Source organism: Amblyomma maculatum, chromosome 2, assembly GCF_055883805.1.
Source record: "Amblyomma maculatum isolate TAMU_Amacu chromosome 2, ASM5588380v1, whole genome shotgun sequence".
NCBI lineage: Eukaryota > Metazoa > Arthropoda > Arachnida > Ixodida > Ixodidae > Amblyomma > Amblyomma maculatum.
In genome coordinates, this window is record NC_139345.1 from 126,196,469 (window position 1) to 126,208,484 (window position 12,016).

General features: G+C 43.5%; 1 protein-coding gene across 1 annotated transcript in view; it reads right to left on the reverse strand.

Annotated features, from left to right (window-relative positions):
- LOC146199790 (diuretic hormone receptor-like) overlaps positions 1-12,016 on the reverse strand; it is a 138,728-nt gene that overhangs the window by 44,774 nt on the left and 81,938 nt on the right. The window contains exon 6 of the mRNA XM_084592811.1: positions 1,426-1,576. Coding sequence (XP_084448937.1) covers positions 1,426-1,576 — 151 coding nt within the window. The remainder of the gene's footprint in view (positions 1-1,425; positions 1,577-12,016) is intronic.

Consider the following 12,016-nt stretch of genomic DNA (forward strand, 5'->3'; position numbering starts at 1 on the left):
TACGGCTATAGAAAAACATCATTTTGCCTAAGCAACTGTCGGCAGAGATCACGCGCCCTCGCGAGTCGCAGGGAGGCAGGCATAAAATGTTGCGCACGGAGGCTAATAAATTGCAAATCATTCTTTTTAACAGTGCTATGCTGGATTTTCTGCCATACCTTGTGCAGCCTAACATTTACGTTTGTTCTTCAGCGAGTACCATATTAATTGTTTAAGCTTTCATTTGACCCTCAGCTATTGCCTCCCTTCAGTAGTTTGTGTACTGTGCACACTAGTGCTAGTCACCATGTTAAAAGCATATTTCTATTGTCTGCAGTGAATACTTATTTCTCACATACCCTTTGCACATACTAAGAGAGGGCGTCAACGGGCGGATTTCCTCCAATAATTGGCAAAAGAGCCAGTACTGTGCCCTTCTGGCCCATCCCATTTTGGGAGGAGGAAAAGTAGAAATAAGGCCGACACAGCCCCTGTAGCAGCTTTCGAAGCCACTGGGCGTCCATATATTCACAATTATAGTGGTTGCATTACAACCACAGTGTCGTATATGTACCCAAAGATATATCTGTTCAGTGAAAGCCTGATAAAGGTGAGTACACCAGGCACCGACACATTGATACTTCCACAGCAGGTTGACAAACGTTTTGCTTGTTACATATAGAAAATAGGTAGCATAATTACAATCCTGAAATATCGCTTCGAGAATAACAGGGCGCTACCACAAGATGGTATATAAAAGCCGGCATTACAATTAATCCATCAAATGTCTCGAATCGACGGCGCACACAGGACATCCGAAAGAGCGTAAAAGCCGAAACTGACAACTTCTGTCATAAATGATGCTATAGGAAAAAATAGAAAATAAGGTTAAAAGTTTAACTGCGCAAGAAAACTTTTTCTTGTACTTCTGTTCGAGACTACGATAACGAATTATTTCGTCCAATTGAAGTTCTCGAACATTTTTAGACATATTATTTTTCACGGATTCTAGCCTTCAAATTCCAATTATGTGCATGGATGCGGATTTAGGGCATTCTGCGTGAATATAAAAATACTTAGCAATGAATGTGAGCTTTGAATTCCTCACAGGATGCCGCCTTCGTATACCTCATGTTGTTAAGCCAAATTTATTTTCTTTTCTATTCAATGTATGACGAATTTGTGGTAACATGTTTTAAAGATAGTTGTAATCAGAATTTCAACGTTAGCGTACAGTTCCTTGTGTAAGTTTGTCCTTTTTTGAAGCAATCAAAGGTTTGTTTCTATATTTAGAAAACGGTAATAACTCCGGGAAAGTGAACACGAGGCTGCAATGCTGATGCGCCCGCAGAAATGCTGAGCTTCTGTAGTGTACAAGGTTTTAATGAAGACTGATAACAATTTCACAGCCTTCGGGAAATTGTATGAACAGGACAGCCTACTCACCCCACCCAATGGCGGCGTACACATGGACACGGACTAGTTCCACCGAGAACGTCTTCACGACCAGGATGAAGAGGTAGAGGCCCTCCACGAACATCCAGAAGAAGTTGGTGCCCATCAGGTACGTCAGCACAACGTACATGAAGCACGCACTCTATGTAACAAAAAAAAAGAAACAAAATGAGGTCAATGCCCTTTAAACGCAATTTCGAATAACACGAAAGTGAAAGGCTTCTTTGAAAAATTGATTTTTCGGTTGCTCGTATGCACATAGAGGGGCGCACCGTTTTTACGCCACCGGCTCAGCTGACACCTCAGCTCACATCATAAACATCAAATAGTAATTCGCACATAATCATTCGACGACAAGGCATCGACTATTCAAAGGAGATAACCGATAGCCGCTACGGGTAGGTGTAACACATTCAAGGGAATCTAAATATATCAAGACACCGCAGAGACAGAAAGTTAACGAGGAGATTGTGATTGCCGCATGTGCACATGTGAGAAAGCTACGTTTGTAGGAACAGGGTGAACAGGCAGTGATCGGAAGCAGGTGTTATCATTATTTTATAGTTAATGTTTTATCGGCTGCTGCTTCTGCTGCTGAATTTTATGATGCCGGTGAGCACGACAGCAATGGTCACCTCCCAAACGATCTACCAGCTGCCAAAAGTCTGCACAAGATGCACTGTTTTTTAGTCAAACCACTCTTGTGATCAGACGAAAAATGTGCGAAAAATCTGTGGTACCCAGATTTTTAACCAACATTTAAATATATTTTGTGTCGCTCAAAGGTGGGCATTTGACCTCAAAAACTTCGACCTCACCTCAAACTCAAAAAATATTTGGCGACCTCACTCAACCTCAACCTCATAAATTGAGGTTGAGGTCCCCCAGGCGACCTCACCTCACTTTTCAGGTGACCATTGGCGACCTCACTCAACCTCACCTCAAACTCAAAATGTGAGGTTGAGGTCGGGCGCTCGACCTCAAAAAAAAAAAAAAAAAAAAAGAATCATCAAATTAAACCGTAACTTAGAAAATATACATTTCTCGGTATTCCTAGCATATATAGGCAAGCCAGAATTTTGTCGTATGAAGGCTGTATTTTACTGTTAATTTTATACAATTAATATCCCGGATAAAAGAAAAACTCCGGAGACTCCATGTCCAATCCTGCACTAAAGTAGCAATCCTCTCCCCCTCTTCGCCTACCATTTTTTGGTCCGTTTTATTCTAAGGCCTACATGGGTACCACATTACTACGCATAGGCCCATAATGCAATACAAAGAGTTTATCCCATCCGACCAACATGAATAAAATCCATATTAGAAATAAAACAAGCCAGTTCTTACTATATACTGAAAAGACAAATGCTGTTGACCCTAGTGACGATGGCAACAATGACAATATGCTCTTTTTCTTAATTCGAAAAAAAAAATTGATGATTGCCAAGCATTGTTTTTTAATAGACTGTACACTGTCTTGCGACCGTACACATCAAATTGGGGAAAAAATAGGAATACAGTCGTGCCTCGTTAGTATGGACACTTTGGTTTCCGACCAAAACTGTCCATAACGCGAGTCATCCATAATAACGAGTCATGATAAAAATGAAAAGAATTTTTTTGAGAAAAGCTTTATAATTAATGAAAGCTTTTTAAATTAAATTTCTAATTAAAAACAGCCAAGCTGTCGATGTTACCCCCTTCTCCATGAATCCGTCGACCAAAAAATGTCATGTCTGTTCTTAAATCTTGCCAGCTATCCTCATGAGTAGCTGAAGTTAGTAATGCCTATACATAGCGTAGAATAATTTTTCTCAGTAAACATCCCTGTTTTACTAAACAAAAATTCCGTAAGTCATCACAGGTAAAACCTATCAAGACGGAGGAGAAGGAAGGGTGCGCACCCATATTGTTACCGAGGCAGCGAGCCTTCTGTTGAAGCATTTCGTCGCTCACGACAGCACCATTCGCGCACACATTTCCGAACCACATTAACAAGGCTGACTCCATTTCTTCGAACTGTGCTGGGCGCTGTCGGACTGTAGCTGACGCTGCGATGAGCGATGCCGACGTTGAGCCATTTATCAGAGCCCTGTAGTATCGATGCTACCGTCGACCTGGCGAGGCTGAGACCTAGTTGAACTTGGGTCCAGTCCCTCATGGCTTGGATTAACTCAGATGGTTTTTGACGCTTGTATTCACAGATGTCCCGCTTCGCGCCTACGTTCAGTAACGTTTTTTTTTTTTTTTTTTTTTTTTGCTTTCAACTCCCGCCATGCCAAAAGTCAGACTAAAGTTGAGGGTTACAGGCTCCTGATTCTTTGCACTCTTTTTGCCTAGTTAACCTCCCCGCCTTTCCGTTCTTCTGATTCTCTTTTTTCTGCCTTGTACTGTTTATGTGAGGAAGCGAGGGAGTCAAGTTGGCAGGCTTCTGAGGGCTATCGAACAGCCCTTTTCTGTGCCGTTTGTATGTGTTCCTATGAAACAAACACTGCAAGCTGAAGTACAGTTTAGAACGACGGCGAGCCGACTACGAAGAGCTCAGACCTTGTCAAGGCCGCATCGTTGACTCAAGGCGAAGCCGACATGCGGACCGCCCGGGGCGCGAAATGTGGCAGTTCGGCACCCCAACAGTGACGAAAACCAGGAGCATGAGAAGGAAGGGCGTCCAGGACGGGACGCGCGGTCCTGGTTGCGTGCTCGCCGCCTTTCTTTTGTCGCTCTACTTCGTGAGTGTGTTTTAACTCTGACCGAAAAGCGTTAACGGCTTCATGGAACACACTTTGTGTTTGGGAAAGAAAAACTTCAGTTCCCACCCCCACTTTTTGGCGCTTGTCTTTTTTCCTATTATTTCCTTCCTACGCTTTTACCGGCCTCTCTGTTCACGTTCAGCAGAATTTATTGCGACCACATGTTGCTGTTTTCCCGACTGCGGCCTCTCGTTGCGGCGCTGCCGCTGCACCCAGAAATCTCCCGGTTCCCTTCATTCAGGGTCTTTCTTACTTAGCTGACCCTCGGTTTTCTGTGTGCGTTCCTTTCCGCTCTTGCGTCCCTCCCCTTCCTAAAACGACCACACGCCCGCTTTGGTTCTTTCCAACTCCACAGGACTAGTTCAGGCATCCGGCCGCATCGGCTGTCGCATAGGTTCCCGGCCTGCGCGCCCTTCTTTAACTTGCGTTCGGACTCCCCTGCTTTTTTCAAACGATGTCCATATTAACGAGACAAAAATACATGGGCCCAAGTGGGCTCTATGCATTCTTCCCCTGTCCATTGTTCAAACAGCGAGTTTTTACATTAAAGAGGCATAAATACATTGAAAACATTTCGTCCCCAGAAAAACTGTTCATAATTTGGGTCGTCCATATTAACGGGGCACGAATTTCCCATAAAAGCTACTCATGAAACGATCTGTCGTGATGACTAAATCCCCAACAAAACAAACAAAAGAGGAAAGACAGCAACACACCAAATAATCACAAAACTCGGCCAACGCCGAGTAAACAAATGTACCTTCAGAAAATTTCAGAGGAACGCTGTGGATGTTACGAGGTCCCAACCGGTCACTCCTAGGTGTTTGTCTATAATTCTGTGATCCCGTGGCGTATTGCAAGAATTGGCGAAATTGCTTCTTCGAACACCATGCTTACATTAAAAAATTACAGGGTTCGGAACTGCTAGGAAAGAGGGTTAAACGTGAACCACTTTGCAGTCAAATTTCGCTGGACCAAAATGTCCAACCCCCCCCCCCCCCCCCTCAAAAAAAAAAAAAAAAGAAAACGAAAAAACGATACAAATACTTGTACATCCGAACAGAATACTGGATAACATTTCTCCAACAAGTCTGAGACGGGCTTCTTTGTGTTATTCACTTGTTTTCCTTTAAAGACTGAACTAATATATTACACGGTGGTGCCTTCGAAGCTGCTTCGTCGCATGCACTACACGTGCATCCAGAGAAACTGTTTCCCCGTTAGTGTCGTGTAGTTACAGCACATAAACGTAAAATAAAGACAAGAACAACAGAAAGGAGGCGATCAAGCAGCCTGGAGGGACCGCGCTCCCTCCTGTGCACGCGTTCCTCCCTTCGCCGTCCGTCTCTAGGCTCTAGGTTTTGCTCATGCAGTGAATGCCGAACTGTCACCAATACACACCAAAGGCAGCAGCGAATGTGTCAGCTTCGTTTTCAGAGGGTACATCGCGCTTTGCAATACTTGCAAAAAAATAAAAAACAAAAAGAGAAACTAAATGACCGCTCCGGTAAGTGGAAAGGAGAGTTGTGCTATGGGCCTCTGGAAAGATGCCAAAGAAAGAGCCAAATGTGAGGGAAGAAGCCTGTTCTCTGTTCGCCAGTACACGAACATAAAGGTCATACAAGAAAATATATATAAAGAAATACTATATTGACGAAAGTATACGAAATTTCGCACACTAAAAAAAGAAGAGAACTGCGCTTCCCAGAGGGTATAGAAGGCTTGAGACATCGACTTAGTACTGCATTCCTCAGTGCTAGCATGTAATTGGTTTCATTCACATATATTTCAATGGATTTTTAAAGAAAAAACGAATGTCTGAATATATTACTCCGATATCTGACCACACAAATTTTCATCCGATTGATTTGTCCGTCTCGAGCAGACGGCAGCACAAAAGAGACACGCTCAGTTTGCCACACTAATTCGTCTGTCTAGACACCAAAATGTTGAGTCAGAAAACATCTCAATAGTTTTTAACTTATAAAAACATGTAGGAGAACGCTTTTCTCGTTTTTTTTTTCCTGCGCCTAAAGAGGTTTCAAGATAGACCTGATATTATGGAGTTAAGAATCTCTTACCATCATCCTTCCTCCTGCATTGCTTGGTTTCACGAGAATTTGAGAGAGAAACAAAGGGCCTTAGCGGAGCAAAAAGATTTTTGTTTTCATTGGGGCTTTACTGTATATAAGTACCATATAATTTTTTTGCCTCTTCTACCTAGGCAAATGGTTAACATGCGCAGGCTTTTTTCCTGTATACCAGTTGCGTCTTATAAGCTGTGCCGTCCGTCTCATCCTCTTGCATGTCTTACCGCTATATTGGTTATGTAAGAAACGCTAGCACCTTCATCTCATGCAATTTCGCTGCACCATTTTCTGTTAAGGTTCCGTCTAATGTACAGCGGGATCCTTTATCTAATGTAAAGCAGCAGCCGTGACGTCAGCGCCTGGGAACGGGCATGCACACGACAAACAGTTCTGCTTTGCGCCGTCTGCGCAAAAGACAATTTGCTTCGCTTTTTAGTTTGCTTGTTTGTTTGCGGCATCCGACAAAAGCATCGCGGGTCAGAGTGAGTTATGTGCTTTGCGCGCTCCTGGGTGTTTGAGCCGGCGGCAAGCATCGGCACAAACAAGTCAGAGAAAAGGGGGGTGGCGGGCGGGGGGCACGAGAAGTTCGTGTCGTAAAAAAAAAAAAAAAAAGAAAAAAAAAAAAAAAAAAAAAACCTTCCAACAAGACCAGAGGGAAGCCTGGGCAGGGGCTACGGCATCCGGTCGTCCGAACGGGGGGTAACCGAACACCAAGAGTCGACAGGCACACCGCGGCAATACGCTCAAACTCCGCGTCAAAAGGGGCGCTCTTCGAAGTAAGCCGCGGCAACAGCAAAAAGCCTGGACCTCACAATTTCGACCTCACACAATTACGACCTCACTCAACCTCAAACTCACGCGTGAGGTTGAGGTCCAATTTCGTGACCTCACTCGAAATATTTTGAGCTATCGCCGACCTCACCTCAACCTCACCTCACTCCGTGAGGTTGAGGTCATTTTGAGGTTGAGGTCGACCTCATGAGGTCGAAACCTCATGAGGTTGCCCACCTCTGGTGTCGCTTTTGTTCAGGAATAGATAAAAAAATCTCACATTGCAAGAGTTTTTTTTTGACGCAAGCAAAATTATAACCATCGGCCTTGCCCTCTAGGTGGCTATTATAAAACTTCACATAAGTTAGTCAGGCATGTCTCGACTGATATCACAAAAGGCTCTATTTGACGCACTATAGGGTGGCATAGGCATGTGAAAAGTTCTCTATGTTCAAAACAAGCAAAGCGCGATAGGGCTATTTGATTTAAGATTTTGAGGTTATTCCTATTATCTTCTATTTCTACGCTACCCTATTCCTTGAAAGTGTGACGCGACTAAGGACTGTAAAAAATTTTAAAGCGCTGCCGACCTCTCATAACGTTGTTGCCGCTGTTGTTGTGGCGGTAAACTCGTCAATTTGGTTGCTTTTTATTCTTTCTTATATGACATTTTTATATTTAGGTGATTCCTATCTTTCTTTAGTACTTATTTCATTTTTATTATTTGTAAATATTTCTATATGTTTATTCCTCTCAACATTATCCAGTGTCCTTATGCTAGACAGCGAGAATTGGGGCTCTACTCGCATTAAGTACGCGTAGATTAGTGCTATTCTATACCTTGATCTTCATATGGGACCTATCTGAGAGTAGTTTGATGACTCTAGCCGTAAGATAACTGATGTTTTGAAAACTCAGTCTGTGTAGCTGAGTTTGTCAATGTATTGAGGAAATTTTTATATTTAAAGAGATATTCCATGCAAGGGCCTCACGTGTGAAAAATCGACCAGCCTGTAATCGTTGTGGCATTAAGGAAACAAAGGCGAAACAAACGTCGCCATAGTGCAGTGATTAGAGCACGCGTCTGGGACATGGGAGCATGATGGTTTGATTCTTTGGGTGGGAGAGATTTTTCTTAAATGTCAATTCACGAAGACACGCTCTAGTGAGACGGTCTAATCGCGCTACTTATGAGGCAAGGGTTATTGTAGCATTAAAATTCTAGATCCGAGAGGCACCTTAAGTAAACGCACTACACACGCCTTTAACGTGCTATTGAGTATTCCGGTGGAAAACGATAGTGTTCTGCTCTGAGGCATTGTTGGCCTTTTGTTCCGGTTAGAATAAATATGAGTAAGGACGATCTCTACTTGAGCCAGCTCAGAACATTAGGATCAAGATCTAAAACAAAATTATCGCATGTGCTTGCGCACTGGCCCACCCCGGTCATTTTTCGATTGGTCACCCCCAGATAAAAATACCGCTATGAGATTTCTCCAACCACTCAGCCACACGCCTCCTCTTCCCAGAAGCGCCTAGCCACGAGAAGCTGTAGTAGCCCCGGAACGAAGCAGGAACGACGAAATCAAGCCTCCTCTCACTAACCGCCCACTTAGCTTCTTGCCTTCAACCACCTGCATGCTCCATAAGTGCGTCTGCTGTTGAACAACTCCACTGCACCTTCCGTCTTTCCTAACAGCGCCAACGGCCTTCTCACGTTTTACCTCGTTTGCCTGCGAGCTTCTTACTACCAGCAGCCTAAGTAGCAGCAGTAAAACTAAAGTAAAAATGCAAAATGAAATTAAAAGAACATAACAAATGAGCAGTAAACTTAAACGCGATGTCTACAGTTAACACTGCTAAAGCAAATTGCTCGTATCACCTTCTATGATCGGGCGCCACCTTGAGGGATAAAAAAACTACTAGATCTGCAAATTAGTTGACGAACTCTCCAAGGCGGTGACTAAGTGGGTAAGGCGCTCAATCCCGCCCACAGCGCCGCGAAGAGTGAAGCGCACTTGTGTTGTGTGATGTCAGTGCACGCTATGAAACCCCAGCTGGTCAAAATTTACGCAGCCCTTAACTATGGTGTCTCTCACAGCCGGATTTGATTTGGGACGTTAAATTCTGTAAACCAACCCAAACCATTAGTCAGCGACCTTTCAACATATTTAAATTGTGATCAGAGTTCCCTTTAAAACTTAACGCGAATCCTTCAAGGCTTAGCATTCTGTCAGGTTTACCCCAGTCCTTTATTACTCCTCATTATCTACCATGCGACGAGGAAAATTGCGTTCTCTAACAATCACTACAGTGCTTTTTTACGAACTTACCTGCCATAAGCAACCCCAATTAGCGTTTTGCTCCGCGACTCTAAATTATTAATGAGGGCGGAATTCTCCGCATGAATTAGAATGCCCTGACCAAATCATGCCACCTTGGAAGGCATCAATGTTTTCCAAAGCAACTGAAACCACTGCGCGAAGTGGGCTACCCTGTTTTACTATTGATAATAGTAAAGGAATGTATCATTGCCATTTTAGAAATACTTGCACGAATATAAAAATGGTTCCTAAGGCACTAATAAAAAAAGCTGGCATTGCGTCGTTATGTTTGCATCATTTCCCACAACCTAAACCAGATTGCGAAAAGCGGAAGTGCAGTATGCTTCTACTGCTTAATATACGCTTGACAAACTAAATGTTTACGGGAAATTTAAGACGCCTTATGCTTCTTTCAAGCCACATTGCGGTCAAATGTCCAAAAAGCGCATGATAAGTGTGGAGTTGGCGCTGTGTATTGCTTGATATTATCTTGTAGCAACAGTTATGTGGAGCAGAGTGTGTCTGTCTGAACAAGTGGCTGCGCGAACACAGCATCGATGTAAAACTTTTACTCGATGCATTGTTGGTCACTAAAAATAAAGAATTGCCTCTACTTCGTTCCACACCTTAACATGGGCTTCGAGAAGTAAAGATAGCTAAATCGACAGATCCCCGAATTAAAACAATAGCATAAGTTGGAAGTAACTGCGGCACCTTACCGTCGTTTCATAGGAAAAAATAAAATGCGTTATTTATTGTCGCTTTATAATATTGGATGGGCATTGTTATTGCTGTCATTGCTGGAATATTTGTGGGTTTGTATAAATGGCATGCCGATAAGTCTAAATGAGTCCCTTGGAAGTAGCGCTCACCCATGTCTGTCTCTCTGTGCCAACGTTGATCCTAGCGCTTTTCAAAGTCGCTCATGCATCCATTAAACCTATTCGCCACTCTTAAGACCTCTACGAATTCACCAGTGTCTCTAACAAAAATGGCTTTTAGTGTTTCAGGGCGACAGGGTCTGCCGTAGCAGGAGGGACTCGAGTGTTCTCGAACAATACAATTGAAAGCTCTTTCAATTACCAAGCAGTGGCTCTCTATTTAAATACGCTAAGGCACCGACAATGAACTGGCGGTCATATGTTTACCCTTAATGCTCCGAGGTATTCTAGCGTAGGAGTACAATGAATGCCTTCGGGAACAAAGGGTCGGCGGATGGCTCTTTTCTATTCATAACTCAGGGCGGGGACGTTTGTATCCTCGCAGTTTAAGAGTGTCTGTGGGTGATATGAACCCTCGCTGTGTAGAAAATTGCAGGGATGTAATGTAGCTCAGTCGACGGCATATAGTACGCTCACTGAAGGTGACTCGAACTTTAATCTCTTGGCCAAAGTCGCAGTCCACGAGCTTCCATCACTTACTGTTTTCGTGATGCCCACCGAGACAACATTTAGCATGGCCAAGCACTATGCTAATACGAGGGTAATCCCAAGAGTAACGTCTCCAAAAAACTACGGCCGCAGGGAAACTATTTGTGTGGCTGCTCGCCATACTGCTGCGTTGACTGTTCCCCGGATTCCCCAACTCGAAGCGGCCTATAACCTTTGGTGAGCGCAGGAGAGACGTAATAGTTATCCGGAACACCTTTTCCTGATGCACCGAGGCATAGCGCAAGTCCCACGCCGTAAAACGTGATGTCCTATTCATGCAGCTCTGAATACATTATTGTATTTACCTCAAGGCATTTTCGTGAATATAAAAGTACGCTAAGATTATACCTTTTCAGCCGATTGACGTTTATACAGTATACAAACCTTAACTGGCACTTATTTAGTATTAGGGGTACCAATGTGACAGAATACGATTTAGTTATGCGCACTTATGTTCGGACGAACCCGCCCTGAGCGAACCGTCGATTGTTGCTTCACCTGCCGCATAGCCGCCGGCGCTACTGCCTGATCGGATCAAGCTGCATGCGATGCAAGTAGTGAGCAACCACAACTGAAATGGTGTGCGCATTCACATGACTGCATGGTGCAAGGATCAGCCAGTCACGTGATACTGACGCTATTTTCCGAACTATTTAAGCAAAATTTCCCGATACCCACGGAATGGTCAATCACGGGTTTCCGCTACAACGAAGATTCTATACCATGGCATAAACTCAAGCCATGGTATAGAAAGTCAGCGCCTCTGTCCCAAGTATTTTTGCTAACGATTTGACGAACATGGATGCCATTTTGAGGTTTCCAATCAGAAGCTGCAGACGGTAGAACAGATAAGTGTATAGAGCTCAAGGAAATGATGAATATGAGGGTGTAAGTTGGAGTTGCTACATCACCTAGTCGGACTTCAGAAATCGTCCGCTATTCACCGTACAACATTCCAGCTTTCCATAATGATGTAAGTGCTAATGCGACGTAATAAGCGCTTTTTAACATTTTTACACTATATAGTAGTTGCTGGTAGCGGCTGACGCTAAATTATTTATTTAGTTACAAGACTTTACATACCTCCAAGGGATTAATCTGCAAGAAGGGTGCAATACAGGTACATATACATATAAAAGTGTCAGATAAGGCAGAAAAACTTCATACAAACGAGCACTGGTGAGTGGTCTTAAGTATTAAGCATTCGTTGCCGATAC